The 20,457-nt window shown below is 43.6% G+C and overlaps 1 protein-coding gene across 4 annotated transcripts in view; it reads right to left on the minus strand.

Moving 5' to 3' along the window:
• Positions 1–2,154: 2,154 nt before the first annotated feature.
• Positions 2,155–20,457, minus strand: part of SUSD6 (sushi domain containing 6) — a 56,369-nt gene continuing 38,066 nt past the window's right edge. For all 4 annotated transcript variants that reach the window (XM_081186402.1, XM_081186401.1, XM_081186404.1 and 1 more), the window contains exons 3-6: positions 15,380–15,577; positions 14,013–14,151; positions 10,127–10,551; positions 2,155–8,410 (exon numbers count right to left, since the gene is read on the minus strand). In XM_081186402.1, the coding sequence (XP_081042528.1) occupies positions 8,385–8,410; positions 10,127–10,551; positions 14,013–14,151; positions 15,380–15,577 (788 nt within the window). In that variant the 3' untranslated portion in view covers positions 2,155–8,384. The remainder of the gene's footprint in view (positions 8,411–10,126; positions 10,552–14,012; positions 14,152–15,379; positions 15,578–20,457) is intronic.

The raw sequence follows: 20,457 nt of genomic DNA on the forward strand, positions 1-20,457 counted from the left end.
TAGGTGAGGATAGTGAGATACCAGGACCATGAAACCAAAACCGGAATGGCGAGTTTACCCTTATCACCTCTCCTTATCAAGGGCTGATGGATGTAGCTTGCCATTCCAGTTTTGGGTTCCTCCTCCTGGTATCTCACTTTCCTGTTGCTGTATTGTCTGCTTGACTAGATCTTTTCATCTAGTCCTCTATCCCCCTCCAGGTTGAAGAAACCACCTGGGCTAATGCTATATCAGTGTTTTGTAAGAAGGAAGTGACAGAACTTGAAAATCTCCATGATTGTGCTTTTTAACTTGTCCATAAACGACCTGGAACTAGGGGTGGTTCTGTTGCACTCAGGTCCACTTTGCAGGCTTCCCATTGTCATCTGGTTTGGCTACTACGAGAAAAGGATGCTGGACTAGATGGGCTTTTGGTCGGTTCTTTAACATTTGTGCTATGGATGTAGCAACCCTGTTCTCCAGCATTGGCACTCATTCTGTACTTTCCCTTGGTCTTGTTTCCCAATCCTTTTCCTCTGCTAAGAGCAGAACACTGATATTCCATTGACCTAATGTTGCATCAGAATGTTACAATTGTGCATCTTAACCAAATTCTTCAGCTTATGGGAAGCCATGTTAAGAGTACACTCCTATGATGTTCAGCAACTTAAGTATTTGTGTTTCTGCGTGGATGGGAGAGCAAGAATGAGTATAAGGGTGCTGTGAATCCCTCACTTAATCCCTCTTTGTCTTTTGGTGTAGTAGTGAATTTATAAGCACCTACAGGGGCCCAAACCAAGCACTGAATACATATGCATGCTTCTACTTCTTAGAGGTCCAATATTGCTCTATTTGCAGTCCTTGTTTTGCTGATTTCATTTAATATTCTAATTTTCTGAGATTGTTAATTTGGGGTTTTCATCAGCTGTACGCCATGATCATCACAATTATAACAAATAAAGGCTTGACATATCTCGCTTTGCATGTCATGAGTCTACTGTATCTCATATATTATTTTCACCTTTTAAGTTGAATTACTGAAATAAATGAACTTTTCCACGATATTCTAATTTTCCGAGTTTCACCTGTAATCTGTGAAACCAAAGATGTTTTGAACCTAGAGACCAATCCAACATTTTAAGCTTCCAGTAAACATTAACGTTTTGTAACACCAAATCTTTGACTTTATTAACCACAAGTACACAGGAAATCTCAGCTAGAGTAGCGTGTGAATTTAATTCTTGCCTTTCCCTCTCAGAAAAGGCCTAGCAGGGGTCCTTTCCTTTTTCCTTATCTCTGCCTCTCAGCAAATAAAGTGGATACCCTGGCTAGTTCCTGAACTTTCTTGTTTAGGTCCCTCCAAACCTGAGTGTCCAAATATATGTTTCCTTTCACAGCTCAGTTCTCAGCCATCTGGCTTCTCACCCGTGGCCACCCACTCTCCACCAAAATGGAAAGAACAACCAGCTTTTAAACTATCACCAAGTAGCATGGGTGTAAAAAAAGAGACCGATGACTCCCAAACCAAGTGGGGCTGTTTCAGACAAATTTGGAACTTGTCAGAACGAAAGTAGGATCTCCCTGATGCAGAATGAACTGGTGAGGATCTCAAGTGGGTTTTCTTGGCCACTTTTGACTATTCAGATTTTTAAAAAATAAAAATAAATGCACCATGTCTCCCAAAATGGAAATACTTTGCCTCAAGCTTGCCATATAAGAAAACTGCCAGGCTGGAGAAACACAAAAGACCCTTAGTAACAGAGCAATCCAAACAGCACTTATGCTGGGCTGTTTGGGGGGAAAGGGGTTAGAGATTGAATAGGGGTGTCTCTCTGCCCAGGTGAGCCAGTTGCTGAACAGCTGCTGAACAGCTCATTCGGTACAGCATTGAGACTCTAATTCTCAGAGTTATGGGATGGAGCCCCACATTGGGCAAAAGATTTTGCAGGTGGTTTGACTAGATGACTCTCGTGGTCCCTTCCAACTCTACAATTCTATGAAGGAGGCGTGCTAGCAATTTCTCTGCCAGCAGAGAAATTTGCTTTCCAAATTGATGAGTCTTCTGTTCTATGAGCTTGATAAACGGGCCATTATTCAGCTGTATGGTATCAGGAAGGAAGGAAGCGGGATCACATCAAAATACTTCTTGTACAGGCAAAAAAAACCCTCAAGCAATTAACTTCAAAAGATTTTTTTTAATTTAGAAATGCAGTTATATACATAGAATAATTGAAATTAAATTAAACTTTGTACAAATATTAAAATACTATCTTCACACCCACTTCAATGTACAGGATACCAGAAAAATATATATATATAAAATAAAGCAAAATAAAAACTGATTGACATCCTGCACAGCGTTATGGTATTTTTAAATCCCACATATATACGAGTACCATTCTGCAAATAGTTTCATAGTGGTGCAACTCAGATTACAAACAAATAAAAAGCACTGAAGGCAACCAGGTTCTCCCTGTGTGTTTGCATCTCCAACTACCTGCAGCCTGCCCACTGGGTAACAGAAGGTGTGCAAGTGCTTGTTCTGATGGAACATTTGGTCTGAACTGTGTGAGCTTCCATGTAAAAGCAAATGCAGCAGTGCTATCTCCAGTAGAAATGGACAACCAGTATTAGCAGAAGCCAGTATCTCAAGATATATATTAACATAGAAGTGTTCACCATTCAACACACATCTCCTCTGGTGCAAGCATTGAAATCTTAATAAAGTGACAGAGGCGGTCAACTCCAAAAGCAATTTTTTAAAAATCTACAGGAAAGAAGCCCAGGACTGAAGCATGAGAGAGAGAGAGAGATATCTCCATAGGATACTACCTAACATGAATCGAGCCAATGGAAGGTTTCCTACCAAAAAAAACCCCCATACTCAGTCCTTTGTTTGTATGCTCACTACGCTACTATAAAAGCAGTAAGGGAAACAGAGGGCTGATTCACACATCAAACAGCAGTTCTTTCTGCTGTGGGCACAACATCTATTATAGATGCAGGGGTGGGATCACTCATCAGCCCCAACCAGGATGGATAATGGTCAGGGATAATTGGAGGTGTAGTCCCACAACATCTGGAGGTCCACAGGTTTCCCCATACCAATAAGAAAGTGTGACAGAAATGCACGTATTGACGTGTTTACAGACACTAGACAGTAGTCACTCCATAGACGTGTAAATTGTGAACTGATCTTAACTCACGCCCAACTTTGTTTTTCTGAACGTGTACATCATATTTGGAAATGATGGTAGAGCTGTAATACAATGCATCCAGTACTGCTTAAACCACCTGAAAACACTGTAGTAAGAAACCTCTGGTGGGCAGCAGGTTGGTCAAGGATGTCACAGACTTCCTCACAAGGATTAAGAAACAGTACACTAACAGTTTCAGTTGTGCATGTGCTATACTACCCTAGTGCAGGTACCACGAGCATCTTGATTTTGGAAATGCTCTCCCCATGCGCCACAGAAACCAACTAATGTGGTATTTACTCATTTATTTGGTAGACATGAGCATGCATTCTCATGTGCAAAAAGCCCCTGTGGTATCCAAAAGAAAATCTCTCAACGAGAAAGTGGTAAAAATAAGTATGGAGTGTACAAAGAAGCCCTTTCAATCTCCACTTACTTCTAAAAGGCAATGAGGAGTTGGGCGGCACCTTTCTCTCTCAGAGTTAGTAACATGCATTTAACACTCTGCCTAAAATGCTGCAAGGAATTATCATACAAAAGCGCTCCAGTGAGAAAAAAATGTGTACCAGAAGTGGCCCTAGAAAAGAGTTGATGCAAAAGAAGCCTGCACTCAAGTGTCCAGCCCCTCCAGTTCCCCTTCATCCATTGTCCTGCCTGTTTTTTCTCAATCTGTAGGGTGCATCAAAGCCTACTGTATTCATGCCATTAAAAATGGAAAGCCAATCCAATGTCTTACTTCACCTCTTGCTCCAACTTATTTTACGTGAGAGCACGTTTCAAAGCTAAGCACTTGGAAAACCTGAATGCACAATCCTACAAGTGTTTGCTGAAAAGTAAGCCTCACTAAGTTAAGTGGGACTTACTTCCAGGTAAATGTGTATGGTATTGCAACCTAAATGGTAATCCTATTTGCCGCAACTTGCATGGGCTCCCAGGTTTCAGATTTTCCTACAACAGGAGTGACACCATGGCAAGGACATCAGGCTTCCTGCAAATGCTAAAGCTTCTTGGGACATCGGTAGTTAATGGGCCTCATCATACCTCAAACAGACAATCTGGACTCCTGCCCTCTCTCCAGTAGGTCTCCAATGTCAGCAGCAGCTGTTTTAAGAGACACTTGCTGTATGTGCCATACATAAACTGGATGCACAAATATCCTGGCAGCTTACCACAGTAGGTATCTAACCACTGGAGAAGTGCTGCATTTTAGTTTAAACAAGTGTTATCTTGCTTTTAGCACTAGGTGCATGGAAGTGTAAGGGAAGAGCTGTTGCTCAGTGGTAGAGTACATGCAGTGTACACAAGAGGTCCCACATTCAATTCCTCAGCTCTTCACACGCACACGCGCGCACACACACACACACGCACACACCCCACTTCAGCTGGGAAAGACCTCTGCCAGTCAGAGTAGACTTTTCCGGACCAGCATTAACTCAGTATAAGGCAGTTTCATATGATCAACCAATATTCTAAATGGAGGGTGACATGGCATGGGAACCACTCATTTATCAGAGGTGTTATGTTCCAGCATTCAAAGGACAAGGTGAGCCTGCAGAATCAAATTCTAGATGCCTACAATTTTCAAAAGCAGACAAATACAACCTTAGATGAGTTTTACTCTTGCCAGGCACAAAGTGTGTCCTTGCAGCATCTGGCATTCTGTACACAAGACTGGAAGAATTTAATTAAATTAGTTGACTTATTAGGCACCTAATAGCCACACAGCATTGGGCCAGTGGTTGTTTCAACTGATGTCTCAGAATTCTTAAAAAATGTGTCATGGTTTTAAAACAGAGGACCCCCTTCATTTCCAGCCTGAGCATTAGAATAGATGCCCTGAGCATTATAGATAATAGCTATTGCTATTCTTGCCCTTCATAAATTTGTATTTAAGAACCTGAGAATAGAAAATCTTAAAAAAGGGGGCACCTACATTCTTAGCCTGAAGACCGTAGCATTTGTATTTCATTTTTCGAAAACCAAATTTTATGAAAGAGAAAAACTGCTCTTCTGTTGTCTCCCATAAGATTTCAACCATAAAGTTCTTTTGTGTCCCTCATTTAAATTACTCAGGTGAAATGCCTATTCCAGATTTAAAACCCAAGTTTATATCTGACTCTTCATGTATCTGCACAAAAATATGAACCATCCACAGGTGAATGGGGGGTGGAAATTAAGAGTGGTGTTATTGCTTCATTCTATTGTTAAACAAAAAAGGAAGAAACCAGATACTTTTCTTTGGGCTAGGTGTCACCCAAAATTCTGCCACTCTTTCACACCGTCCAAAACATTTAGCAGGAGTTCTGTCACTGCAACTCAAGATGATAGATATGGGCGCAACTAAATCCTTCTGCAAAAATGGTACTCTTTAATTGCTGATATAACCTCCCCATGCAACAACATCCCAAATATATCAGGCAGGGTAGGGGGGGCTTTCTTTTATAAACAGCAGAGGAATCTAAGCCACAGCATGGCTGTGTTGGCTGGGGCTGATGGGAACTGTACTCCAAATCATCTGGAGGGCATCCAGTTAGTGAAGGCTGATCTAAACACCACATTGAAGAAGAGCAGCACTCTTTGAACAAGGTGAGAGAACCTGCTCTACCACTGGGGGTCTCAAAGAGCAAGGCTGGAAAGCCTAAGGTTAGGGCCATGTATGTATTCTGTGATAACAGCCAATATTGGGCATCAAGGCAATCCACATTTGTGTGGCCTGTATACATTATAAAAAGCAAACTAATTGCCATCCATTGGATTACTCTTGGGCAATTTAGTTTGCTTCTGCTAATCAGGATGAAGCATGAGGAACTATGCAGAGCCCCGAGACTTTATTCTCTCTTCTGCTTAATTTTAAACTGTTACGTTAGCATGTGTATATTGTTTTCCACAGCATTGTACATATTGATTTTTAAATGATGTGTTTTTCTAATTATCATTATCATTTTTTTTCTTACGTTCTTTTAATTGCGGTTGCCAGTCCCTAGATACATTGTGAACCAATCTGAGCAAAATCCTGTGAGAAAGCAGCATACAAATAAGCCGGTGATGAAAAGACGATGGTCTGATTTCAATCAGATGCATCACCCACAGATTTGCAAGGCAATTTTCACAAAGGAGCTAAACAGCTTTGAATTAAAGCTGCAACCTGTAATTATCCGAATGCTTGGGTCTATATTCAGTACCAAACTGTGTGCTTTTGTGTGGAATGTGCACAGTGTGCAATGCCCATCTGATGCTGGAGAACACGGACAGTGGCCCAGGGAATTGTGCTGCTTCCCATTCAGATTTTTTGGTGGTAGGCAGGTTGGGGGGGAAAGGCAAAGTGCTGCCTTTTTCCACAGTTGTCTCCCATGTCAGTGCATTGTTATGAGGCAGTAAACGGGGTTGACCTCTGCCACTTCCATTTTTCAAAGGATGGGCTTTCTAGTTCCCTTGATATTTTAAAGCACACTGTGGTTCTGTGTGCTCACCCTGGCTTTAAGACAGGGCCAAGTGTGAGAACTGGCAACCAAGCCATTCCACTTTTGTTGTAGGAATCTTTAGGAAAGGTCACAGAACTGTTCAATTAAGGAAGGCTCACTGGGGAAAATCTGGGAATTTATACTTCCATGATGCCATCAAACTGCAATGCACTGACCACAGAGGGCTAGATAAACAAGAGCAATAAGTATATTTATATGGAAAAAGGTGGAGGAGGTAAGTGAACATATTCCCTGCATAGAAAGAAGCAGTGTGCAATGGGAGTGGGTGGAGGAAGAAACTGGGACGAGGGGTCTTCCAAAAGGGTAAAGACAGCAGCATGGCTCTTTCCATTCTATTTTGTTTTAAGGCAGACTATCACTGTTATTCATTCAAGGCAAACAGGACATGCCAGATACAAAAAGCTAGGTACTTGCTAATGGTGATCCATTTTCCAATGACTAGGTTCTAACAGAACCAGGAGGAAGACATAAGCAATGCAGGCTAAACACTAAAAGCCCTGGCATTGCTTTCGCAAGGATGGGACCCAACAACAGCAACAAAAATAAAGTGGTGAGGCCAAAATTGCTCTCTCATTAAGGTGGGTCAAAGTAAAGGCATAGGTGATGAACCCTACTTGGGGAACAGCACAATGTGCGCGCACACTGACATCCTACAGTCATTCCACAGAAAACGAGCTCAACACACTCCAAGATGAAAGGCTTTGGATTGACTATGGTACAGCTGTTGTATTGCTGGCAGGCTGGCTGTTCTAGGAAGAGGGCAGTCATTTTCCATGTGGGCTTCTCAATGCAAGTGCTCTTAAATCTGGTCATAGATTGAATTGCTCTAAGCTGTTTGTCTCAAGACAACCCTAGACTTCAGCTCACACCAAGTTTAGAGAATCGTCCTTGATGAACCAAGATAGAGGGGGGACAGTTTTGTTTTGTTTAAATGGAAGCTTGCAGAGGTACAGACACTTCACCCTGGCAAGTGTTCACTTTCTCCCTCTCTTTGGGAAACAAAGAAAAGCAAGTGGCAGCCTAAGCTTGCCATTAATGATCTTGCTTTTCTTTAAAAGAAAAAGAAAAAAGGTCAGCAAGTTGCAGTGGCCTTTAATATAGCCAGCACTGCCCAGGTTCAAGTGCAGCTACGTTAAGTAGTCTATGTTGCTGAAAACAACTGAGGGCTGCAGTATGTGTATGTCACTACAAGTGGACTCTGACCCAAGCCCTCCTCACAGCCCATCCAGAGGTGTTCTGACTTGCCTTCATAAGACAGTGAATAAATGGAAGGAAACTCTTTGCACCCAGAAAAGCAAGCTTGGTTGTTGTTTTTTTGGCCCTGCTTTCTGAGCAGAAATCCAGGAGCTAGTAAAGCCCACGAGAAGCTGCAACAAGCCAGTGTGAGAAGGAGCAAGGCACAAGTAAATAGCAGCTCTCCAAGGACCACACTCAAACATTTGGTGGGGTAGGGGAGAGGTATGAGTAGCTTAAGTCCACTGACGTCACTGAAGGCCCCCCCCCCCTTAATGTAGATAAAATGTGGGGAGGAATGGCTGGCACCCTGTACACCCCACTGATGCATCGAGGAGGCATCCTGGCGGCATCCTTTGGATCTTCAGCTATGGGGTATGTGTCTGGAGGTATTCAGGGCACAGCGCATGAAGGTGGGGAAAGTCTGCGAGGAGTGCTCACCATCCCGGAAGAAGGAAAATGGAGAGAAAAGGCTAGACAAACGCAGCAAGCCTCATGCTTCTTTCAACAATGGAATATCTGGATTGGGAGAGAGGAAGAGAGAAAAAAAGACAAATTAAACAATCTTTTGTGTTTACGTTCCATATCTGAAATACCACACAGCACAGTCTTGATATAAGTCTCGGCTGTCCATAAAGCCCTTTCCGTTTATCAAGTTCTTATTTGACCATGTCAAGCTTCTATAAAAATGAGCCACCCTTTAAAACCCTTGTCAGTCATGCTTCTTCAAGGACTTTCCCCTAGCAAAGCCCCAAAGTCTCTTAACTATTGAGGATTTTCTTGGGATGAGAGACTAAGGCTTACTGACTAAAGCTGCTTTCTTCAGCAGGTGTCAAAGGACTGCAAAATAATCACAGCAGAAAGGATCAACTTCCCTCTTCCCCTCCACGCACAACATCCTGCACTTTCTGTCATGCAGATGAAAATACAAAGTCCAGAGTTCAGCAGCAGGAACTAATTATGCACATTTAGAACACTTTACTAATTTGGTAGAGTTTATTCAGATTACAAGATAAGGATGTGCTTTTGTTGTTGTTCTTGGCTTGTTTCAAACACGGACAATTTTATTCGTGATGGGAAGCAAAAATTGGGTCTCATAGAAGGCTATCTGGTGGGCACAAGTTTCTGATAGTAATAAATAAATAAATAAAGTTATTATTTATACCCCGCAAATCTGGCTGGGTTTTCCCAGCCACTCTGGGCAGCTCACAGCATACATCAGAACATACTAAAACATCAAACATTAAAAACTTCCTGATACAGGGCTGCATTCAGATGTCTTTTAAAAGTCAGATAGTTGTTTATTTCCTTGACATCTGATGGGAGGGCATTCCACAGGGAGGGCTCTGCTACCGAGAAGGCCTTCTTGCCTGGTTCCCTGTAACCTCGCTTCTCACAGTGAAGAAACCAGCAGAAGACCCTCGGAGGTCCTCAGTGTCCAGGCTGAATGATGGGGAAGGAGACGCTCCTTCAGGTATAGTGGGCTGAGGCCGTTTAAGACTTTAAAGGTCAGACCAACACTTTGAATTGTGCTTGGAAACACACTGGGAACCAATGAAGCAGAGGCAGAGCAAGGTGGGTGTGGCCCACTCCGGGTATCATCCCTGAGGGGGTGTGGCATTGCTGTCCCGCCCCCGGGACGCTTGCGGTGGGCGGCGCACCCCCCCCCGGATGCTCACTGTGGGCAGCACCCCCCTGGGACGCTCGCCCCGCCCCCGGGACACTAGCCCCCCCCCGGTGCACACCGCTCCAGGTGCCAGACCAGCTAGCTCTGCCTCTGCAATGAATATCCTTTAGGACCAGTGTTAAATGGTCCCAGCGGCCACTCCTAGTCACCAGTCTAGGTGCTGCTAGTTAGCAGCTATGATCCACTTATTTCCACTCACAAAGAAAAAACTGTAATGTGCAGGGGGGGGGTTCCCCAGAATGTGCAGTACAACTGTGATTGCCAGTTTTTATGACCAATGAATGGCCACCAGAAGCAACATCATTACTCACCAGAAGCAACATCATTACTCAGTCCATTACTGAATGACCAGAACGCTGTTAGGGATTGTGCGTTGGAGAAAGGGGGAAGAGAAGGGAGGAGGATCCTAGTACTTTTAATAAAGTATTTCTCCTTGTAAATGTTCCACTATAAGGTGAAAGGCACTTTGGAAACACTAGGATATATGAACTTTTAAAATTCCAATTAGCAGGAGTTTAGGTGAAAGACTTATTTTTCAGTTTGCTTACCATCAGTGTACTCCTCTGAGGAAGCAAGTGATAGAAGGCTTTGTACATCACTGCTTTCTGAGTCTGGAGCTTCTTTGTGCCCAGGTCTGCTACAAGATGCACCAGCAACCCAAGAGGACGTGGTCGCCTGATGAACTAGAACAGCCTCCGAGTGGTGAGAGCTGCCAGCTTCACACAGTCCAGAGCGTCCAGGGATTTCATCCTCCCCAGCAAAGCAGTTGTGACCCACTTGGTCTGGTGGCTGCTGCATCTCCCTCGCTCCACTTTGCCCAGCTCCCTCCGAAAGGACAATCTGTACCCGTGAATCCGAAGGAGGTATGCAGTTCCCAGCACTGCCATAGACAGCTTCTTCATAGGATGGCAGCGCCACCTGGACTCCATCCACCACGATGGACACCTGGTCCCCAGAAACACCTTGATCACGCCTGCATTTGAATTTTAGAGAAAGAATCCACATTATGTTCGGTGATGTCCAAGAATACAAAAGCATTTGTGCAATACTGTATCTGCAGAACTCCTAGATTCAGTTCTTCTTGACATGCTGTTTCATTACACTTTATACTTGAAATCAGCCAGCATAACTGGACTTCAACACTTTCACTGGCAATGGCAAGCAAGAAGCATGATTCCTGGCCTTGGAGGTGCAGGGGGTGGGTGGGCAGGGTTCATCCCAGCAACTGTTTGGGCAATCTAATCCCCATCCCAGTTCCAAGCCTGGGAGGAAAGCTGGGGACAATTTGGCAACTGGAATGCTGGAGCAGGAAAAGGAAACAAGGGGCTTCCTAGCCTGTCATGGCACCCAGGGCACATCAGCTATGTGGCAGCCTAACTCCATGCTTCCCTTTTGGGTTGAAAAAGGAAATACACTTAAGGTTTCTAAGCTCTTTACACCTCAGCCCTTACAAGCATGTAAGGCAGGCAATATGACCATCCCTCTGTGCATTGCAGATGGGCAGGGAAGAGACTAAGGAACAATGTTAAGACCACCCTGTGCATTCATGGCTGAACTGAGATTTGAACTTGGACACTTCCAGTTCATAACTGAGCACTGGGCGATACTAACTCTGTAAGTTATACACTGAAGGGGGGGACTAAGACTCACACACATGAAATACTTGACACAAATGACTATAGAAGCTACTGAAGAGTGGTGGGACATGGTGTGACAATACACCTCATCAGCAAATGGTATCATATGAGTGTTAAGCAACAGACATAAAACTGAGGTGAATTTATTAACTATTAGCAAACACCTTATACCATAATCAGGGCAAGGAGCCACAGCTCTGGAATCAGCGCCCTGATTTTTTAAAAAAGGCATTTAACTTCCTGGGCTTGTATTGCAATATTGCTGGGCTTCTGTGGAACAGCTCTCTGCCTCCGAAGCCAGAGAAATGGTCTACACAGCAGCAAAAGTTGTCTGTTAGGAGGATTAACTGCTCGATGAGACTCCTTAACCAGGAATGCTTCAGCACTGAACCCTATATCCAGGTTAAGAACAGCTGGACTGATTGGGAATATTGTGACTAAGAACAGCATGTGTCAGAACATAGCAGGAGGGGAAATTCTCAGCATTTCCAGGAAAATGTCTGGGGTTCCTCCCACCACATATGTGTGTGTTTGTTTTAACAAACCCTCATCAAGTCTCCAGAACTGAGTAAGATTTCAAATGTCCAATTCAAGCAAGAGCTTCAGCTTCTGAGACAATGGAATTGATAGCAGCAGGGACGCGGGTTTCACTGTGGTCTAAACCACTGAGCCTAGGGCTTGCCGATTGGTAGGTTGGCGTTTCAAATCCCCGTGACGGGGTGAGCTTCCATTGCTTGGTCCCTGCTCCTGCCGATCTAGCAGTTCAAAAGCACGTCAAAGTGCAAGTAGATAAACAGGTACCGCTCCGGCGGGAAGGTAAATGGCGTTTCCGTGCGCTGCTCTGGTTTGCCAGAAGCGGCTTAGTCATGCTGGCCACATGACCCGGAAGCTGTACATGGGCTCTCTTGGCCAGTAAAGGGAGATGAGTGCCGCAACCCCAGAGTCGTCCGTGACTGGACCTAATGGTCAGGGGTCCCTTAACACTTTACCTTTAATAGAGAAACAACATCACCACTCTCCCTACTGTGAAATAGGCTTTTGCTGAGTTTTACAACTGTGAAATGGACAAGTATTATTGGCCTCTGTTTGCCCGCCCCCTAAAATGGGTGTTCCATTTCACAGCTGCTGCTGCAAAGAACAACACACCTTAAAAAAGAATGCTCATATGTTTTCTTCTTTTGGGGGAAGGGGGTGTCCATTATCCAAGAGAATGGTATAGGAAAGACAACATGTCTATATGGTTTGAGACTAAGCTTCAGATCTGTTTCCATGCAAAATTGGAGAGTGTAAAAGCAGAACAGCAGACAGGACTGCCGCAGAAATTAGCCATGAAGCAACAAAGCAGTGCCTGTTACTGTGGGCCTCATCGCCTACATACATTGCAAAAGAGCACCACAGATGTTTCTGGCGCTCTCCTCAATGAATAATTTCTGTGTTGTGTGATTGCTGCCCTGAGTTCATTATCTTGTTAAGAGGCAGACTTTCTCTCCCCAACCACCAAGCCTCCTGCTACTTCAGATACTGGGCTTAGAAAGGAAAATTATGCCTCATTCTGCATCTGTGAAGCTCACTGTTTGCTCCAGTATAAAAACTAGTAAGATGGAAAGTCCCTTCTCTCTCAAAAGAACATGCCTTTCTTCTACCTCGCAGCAAAATATGCTCTGTGTGAATAAGCCTGGATAGTTCAGTTGGTTAGAGCATGGTGCTGATAATGCCAAAGTTGCAAGTTCAATCCCTGTAGGGGGCAACTGCATATTCCTGCATTGCAGGGGGTTGGAGTAGATGATCCTCAGAGCCCCTCTGACTCTACAATTCTATGATTCTATGTGACCCAGAACCCACATACTAATGCCTGTATTTCAGCAATAGCTACTTAACTGCTGCCATTTAACAGCCTCTGCAGCAGAGACTTGGAAGGCTCACTAAGCCTCTATACTAAGCCCTCCCCTATCCCTCTAAGTGAAGACCAAAGCAAAGCTTCCACTCAGCAAGTGCATCGCCACCATCAGGTGAGCATGAGCAGCCCCCAACCTTTGAACTATGGTGGTGGACATAGTTGCAATGCAATCCCTCCCCACAGCTCCAAAAGTGGGAGGCTGGATAGGGGTTGTTTAGCTACTGTGTTACTGAAGTGCCAAGAGCACCTCAGCTGCACAAAGGTCAAGTGTGCAAGCCCCCCACTCTCCCCTTTTCTGCAGGTAAGGGTGAGAAGGCTCTTTGGGCCATGCAGTGGCCAAACCAGCAAGGGAAATTGTAGGATCTTGGCAGCCACATCTTTTAGCAGGCTGTTTTGGACCCCTGCCAAAATTCATCAGTAAAAGCTGTGCCTAAGGAATGCTTCCCAAGGAACTACCAAGGCTGAATCTTCTCTACAGATTATGAGAATGCAGTCATTAGAGGCCTGCACAACTTGAGAACCATCAAGCCCAATGCAGTCTTCACAGCCCCCGCCCCCTTTTCTACAATCCCCTGGAGGCAATAAGAAAAAGAGGCTTATCAAGCCTTTGCAGGTCGCAACATGGAGCTGCTAGACTGCATTAAGCTTAGTGATCAGTCTTAGTTGTGCAGACTTGCAGCAGGATCAGCAGACTGATAGCAACTTTTTGCCAAAGAATGCAGATACTCTGCCTACTAGAACTCAACCTAGAGAAGAAATCCACAAGAGTGAAAATAACACCAAAAGAATAATAAAAAGAAGCAGGCAATAAGCATGATTGTAGGCAGGAAAACAGCATCTGCATGCACAAACATCTGCCCTCTAGTTACAGGTCATCTCCACCAACTCCCAGAAGCTCACCTGCTGTGATGAAAGGACTTCAGCTTTGGCTGCAGCAAAACAAACAACACAACTAAGAGGAGGATGAGAGCTACAGAGCTTGCTGTGGAAGCCACTATGGACAGGGTGGGCACTCCTACACTTGGAGGTGAACCTTTATCTGTAGAGCAAAAGAAAAGGTTGTTTTTTAATGGTTTCTTCTTATGAAGCAGCTGTTTCCCATCACCAAATAAGAGTCCTAATAAACTGGGCTAGGAGAGAAAGTAGGATTATAAAGATGCTCTGGTCTTCACAAGGCCAGCTTTGTCCTCAAGTCAGTACCATGTGGAATTGTCCTAGGGAGAGACCTGTCCGAAATGCATTCATTGGGTTGTCAAGTGACCCTTAACCATTTGACAGCCAGGGCCCCTTTCAAGTGTTGAGGCTATTTGGTTACATGAATGCAAGCTAACCCTACTAGCTAGCACCCACCCACCCCTACCTCTCATCTGAATTGCATTTTATATCAAGGAAACAAGGAGTTGAAATTTTCTCCTTATTTATGTCTGGATGACTAAGTCAACTTCTCATCGAGCATATTGGTGAACTGTGAGACTGCTGCATCTTATCTGTTTAATAGCCTGTCTTCCTGCTGTGCAGAAAGCACCAATCCTTCCTCCACTCACCCCAACAATCTTTAAAAACATGCATGATTTTCAGCACATCATCCAGCTTGCAGGGAATTTCTCCTTTCCACAACATTTTATTCAATTACACACACTCCTCCCTCCCTCTGCTCCAATACCTCATGGTCAATTAAATGACAAACATTTTCCTGCAGACTTCTTGGCTTTGTGTCATGGGAAAGGAATTCCTATCCAACTGGTAAAAACCTTGCAAGACACAACTGTCAAGTTACTTTGGGAAAGTTCTTTTATTTTTGAGACAGGCAGGACTAGGCAGAGAGAACATTCTGTGCTGAAGCAGGGTACAATCAAGCAGTATCCAAATTAGACCCCTCTCCCTCAACTTGACCAGGTTCACTGAAGCTGATGGGATTTGAAATGAGACAACCTCTACAGGGCTGCTCTTAAACCACAAGCTTGCTATTTTAAAAGAAGATCAAGGGGAATCATTCAGAGTTATGCATGAAACCTTTTTAACAACCAAAACTGGTGTGTGAGAATGTCGGAATGGGCTAGAGATTTTTGGTAGAAATGTCTCTCACACAGCAACCTACACTTCAGGAAAAAACATGATTACAAGTTTGCAGTGGCAATGTGCCCTTAGATAATAAGGTTAACCCAATGCATTTTCTGAGGTCTAGAGAGGCACTGATTTATGTGCTAGTACTTGAAAGGCATTCAACAAAATGAGAGTGAGTATGTTCACAGTGAAGCATTACTGACCTTGGCTGAGCCTACAGGTAACTTCCATGTCTGGGTTCCACTTTCCATTCTTGCAAGTCAAATATTTGTAGTCTCCCTTCAGCAGATAGCCTTCCTCACATAAATACTCTATGACACTGTCAGAGGTCAATGGCTCTTTGCAGGGGGACGGGTGGCATATGTAGCCTCCATTCTCAGGCTCGGGTGGCTGTGGACAGACTGAAAAGGGAGGGGAAAGAGCAGTTATGATAACAAACTGAACAAGGGGAGAGAGCAAGAAAAGAAGCACGAAACAACAGGAAATAAACTGGATGCCCTCCCTCTACCAGCTTAATTCTTATAAGTGCTATTGAGACATATAGCACAGATATTCTGAATTTCAACCGTTAATGAAAAATGCTGCATAATAATCAGGGTCTGTTTTTTGCTCATGGCAGGTGAGAGGAACATATGCAATGGATGCTGACTGAGCACCTCAACTCCTCCACTAGCACTCTGCCACTGCCACAGGCACCATATTCTGTTGCTTCTAGGTTGGCAGCTGAAAAGCCAGGCGGCATCCCTAAAGGTCCTTCAGTTGCTTCTGATCATCACAGCCATAATCTCAACCTATTTTAATTCCAATGTGAGGGGAGAAAGACTCTGTGTTGGCCAGCTGGTAATGGCTTTTTCCACCTGCCTTGCCTCACCCGCCACCCGGCCGTAGGAGCCCTCATAAGGGAACTGTTTCCAGAAGAACTGTGAGGAGAAGGGGAGGGGAGAGGGAGAGAGACCTGTTTGCCATCAGAGGGTGGTTGGTCTCACCTGTGCTGCCCCACCTTCAGCCCAAGTGAGTTGCTGCCATGGGCATTATAAGACTGTGTATTTTAATGAGCTGTATAGAGTGAAAGAATATGAGTCATGAGGGTGTGGAGAGAGTATGTATGAACTGATGTTGTTTATTTTGTTTTATGTGATTTAAATGTTGTATTGCTAATCATGTAATATGCCTTTTGCTTTAATGGTGATTTTTAGCTTATTTTTTAGTTGTTTTGTTAACAGTGTTTTACAAATTGTAACTGTTTTACTGATGATTTGTTAATTATCCTATATTATGTATGCTGCATTTGTGATGTTCTATTATGTTCTTTTGACTTCAGCCCCAAAAGTGCACTCCTCCATTGTCTCCCGAGACAGATGGATGCCAACAACAACAAATTATGTACTATTTGTGATGTTCTATTATGTTCCGTCATGTTATTTTTATTTATTGTTTGCAAATGGTTTTGGGATTCATTTGGATGAAAAGCGGCATAGAGATATAATAAATCAAATCAAATCATTTGTTCCAATTACAACTTTTCAGTTTAAGGACTGGGAAAAACAATTTAGCTTAGAAAAGCACTAGAATAAGAACAAAAAAGCCTGCTGGATCAGGCCAATGGCCCATCTAGTCCAGCTTCCTGTTCTCAGTGGTCAGCCAGATACCTGTGGGAAACCCGCAAGCAGGAGCCAAACAAGAGCACTGTCTCTTCCTGTGGCTTCCAGCAACTGGTATTCAGAAGCACCGATGACTCTGACTGTGGATAGTCTATTCACACAATGATACAATTGCACTACTGATTACTTTCAGCAACAGGGGGCGGGACTAGGTCGATAAAAACATGCAATAATGATTCATGAATAGATTACTTTGTGAGAGTCAGATCTTTCACTCTTCCAGAAATGCAGAAACAACAGCCTCAAATAAATAAAAGATACATGCACTAGTCTTCTGTCTCGGCTTTTCTCATTATTTCCCTTGTAAATGTGCTCATCAAGGTAACTTGGTACTGGGGTGTAGAAAATAGATGGTGCCACGCCGTGTTCAAAACCATCTGTTATAAATTAGTGAGCTCTCGTTTCATTTCCCACAATATGTAAAATGTTAGCTGAAGCTGAAGTTCAGCACAGGAATGCAAGTTCAACAGCCCAGACCTTGAACAATATGGACTTTTACTGACTAGACATCTTCATTTTCCGTCTTTGTCGTGTTGAAGATCAGGCATCTTCAGCATGAGAGCAGATGGTTATGTCATGAGAAGGGCAAGTTCCAGAAGGAGCTTCTCTCAAAATCTGCCACAATAGTTGGGGGTTGCAGCTGACATCAAGCTCAGACTATGTTGATGGCTGTTCAAAAACCTGTCTCTATATCACGTAAGATGTAATGTATAATGCAATAGGCACACAGCACAAGATTTTTAAAATGAACATTTTGGTGTACTTCTTACTCCCACCCAACCGTTTATTTCACTATGAATGTTACTGAATTCACAGCAGAAAAAACTTCCACGTTTGTTGCTCCTGGTTTCTTCATATCAAATCATTATTGGGAAATTACTGTTTCCCTGTCAAGCCTGTTTTTTGAAGAAGAGTCTACTTTTGTAAGCTAATGTTGATAAATGAGAGCACGCTCAAGAGAAGGGATTTGTCTGTGTAATCATAGCTGTGCATTTATGTAATTAGACACAAACACTTATACAGTGTAAAATATGCCCAGTCATTTCAGACTTCCCCAAAGCTTTTTAATAAAAGATCCCCAAAAGAGAAATAAAGACTAATTACAGTCTTATACCAATGCAGTCACCAGCTGGTGATTCACAAGCAGCAGAGTTGAATTCTTAATTAACATGCGGCAACACTAGAAATACCGCATCCTCATTAACCCTCTACCATGATTAGCAAACCAGGGAGGAAACCTGCCAGAGTACAGCTTTCTATTAAAAATATTGGGTGGACTTTAATGCCGCGCCATGACAAACGCTCCATCCGCAAAAGCATTTCCGCTTCCCAGATGGAATGATCCCCCCTCTGCACACTGTTCTGGGGGTTCTCTGGACACCTCCCCAAGCCAATTTTGAGGCTTCACGCTTATGGGACTCATTTGGTTAATCCTGCCCTATGTCCTGTAGCGTGCTCTAACTTTGCAGTTAAAACCATCTCATCAGTAGGCCACGTTCCTAAGAACGCTTTGAGAAATTTAAAGAGTCAAATAATGGTGTATCAAATCTTAGCTGATGATTATGGAACGTAGTAACTATTTGTATCCCAAAAGCTGCCTTAATTTGGTTTCTGTATTAATATAAAATTGGGCTTTAAAAATATTATACACCAGCAAAAGTATTACTTATGAACCGGATTTAGAGTGTGTTTGCTTATGTTGACAGACCTTCAAAAACACACATATCCCATAGTTTTCCAGACATTTCACTGGGGAAAAGGTGTACTTTATTTTTGTGACACAAAACATGTCAAATCTATATTCTAATTTGTAATATATTTCTAACAAAAACAGCAACAAATGTAACAGGGGAAAATTGCATAGAAAGAGACAATCCATTCCCAGGGTTAGCATAATTCATTACAGCATTCCAGAAGCAAGCAAACAAAGGCCATTTATCATTAATCTGCTTTCCTTCAACAGAACAAAAACAACAACAAAACCAACACTGTATGCAGTCTGTATACAAAGTGTCTGCTGGCTCTCCAAGTACTTGTCACAATTAATACATTTGTGTCCACTACTAGGACACCTAAAAGCTTCAGTGTTCCAAATCAAACACAAACTGAAAAGTCACTAGCAGATAGTATGAAGGCTTCAATTTCAATCACGCACAAGGCGAGATAAGCATCACTAAAATAGAACTCTAACCAGAAGCGATAGGTAGCCAAATGTTTTAATGGTTCTCTTAATAAGGCAAAGGGACACGGGTGGCGCTGTGGGTTAAACCACAGAGCCTAGGACTTGCCGATCAGAAGGTCAGCGATTCGAATCCCCACGACGGGGTGAGCTCCTGTTGCTCGGTCCCAGCTCCTGCCAACCTAGCAGTTCAAAAGCTTGTCAAAGTGCAAGTAGATAAATAGGTACCACTCTGACGGGAAGGTAAACAGTGTTTCCATGTGCTGCTCTGGTTCGCCAGAAGCGGATTAGTCATGCTGGACACATGACCCGGAAGCTGTATGCCGGCTCCCTTGGCCAATAAAGCGAGATGAGCGCTGCAACCCCAGAGTCGGTCATGACTGGACCTAATGGTCAGGGGTCCCTTTACTTTACCTTTAATGAGGCAAACAATGACTAGAGCTACTGAAGGGGTCATGAAGCAAGCTGGAGTGGATATCACAACCTCTGAAACTGAAGACTCAGAAGTGAGAGATTTGAATGCTGATGATTACAATGAGGTTGTGATCTAATAAATCGATGAGGTAGTAGAAGGAGAATAAGCTCAGTGGAGAAGCTGGAGGAGATATGGAATTTCTCCATGGAGACAGCTGAAAGAACAGAATGAAGTGATGAGTCACAGGTGGCGCCCCAATAGACATGGGATCCCTCAGACAGAGAGGCGAATAAAGGGTGCACACCCTGAAATATTATGTCAAATAGCTTTCAAAGCACATTTGCACATTAATAGATGGGAACTGTTGCACCTGAGGTTCCCTGGCTTTCTCTGTAAGCCTTGGGCAACGTTTGCAGGTCTCAACAACCTTCACGAAGACAAATGAGGCCAAGATTATGACAGTCATATTCAGGGGTTTTGCTGCAACAGTACACTGTAACAATTCTCGGAAAGTGCTCTACTCACCAAAATAGAGTGAAAGTGCAAAGAAGAAAGTTCTCAGGGGGAAAACCCCTCAGAGAGTTCTTAAAGAGAGACCACTTTCATTTCTGGTTCTGCTAGATGCCAGTCAGAAATAAACTGAACAAAATAGCACTGGTTCAACCTTCTTGCCCCATGTGTTCAAAGCCAACTGAACCTGGGGGTGGGGGTTTCAAAAATTTCCCAAACGCTCTATGGCTGGATGCAGGTACATTCCCAATAACAGACTGCACAGAAACCCCCGCCCGCCTTCCACTTTGAAATCATTTTAAGGTACAGTGGTACCTCGGTTTACAGACGCTTCAGGTTACAGACGCTTCAGGTTACAGACTCTGCTAACCCAGAAATAGTACCTCAGGTTAAGAACTTTACTTCAGGATGAGAACAGAAATTGTGCGGCGGCGGCACAGCAGCCCCATTAGCTAAAGTGGTGCTTCAGGTTAAGAACAGTTTCAGGTTAAGAATGCACCTCCAGAATGAATTAAG

Source organism: Podarcis bocagei, assembly GCF_964188305.1.
Source record: "Podarcis bocagei genome assembly, chromosome: 1".
NCBI classification, from domain to species: Eukaryota; Metazoa; Chordata; class Lepidosauria; order Squamata; family Lacertidae; genus Podarcis; species Podarcis bocagei.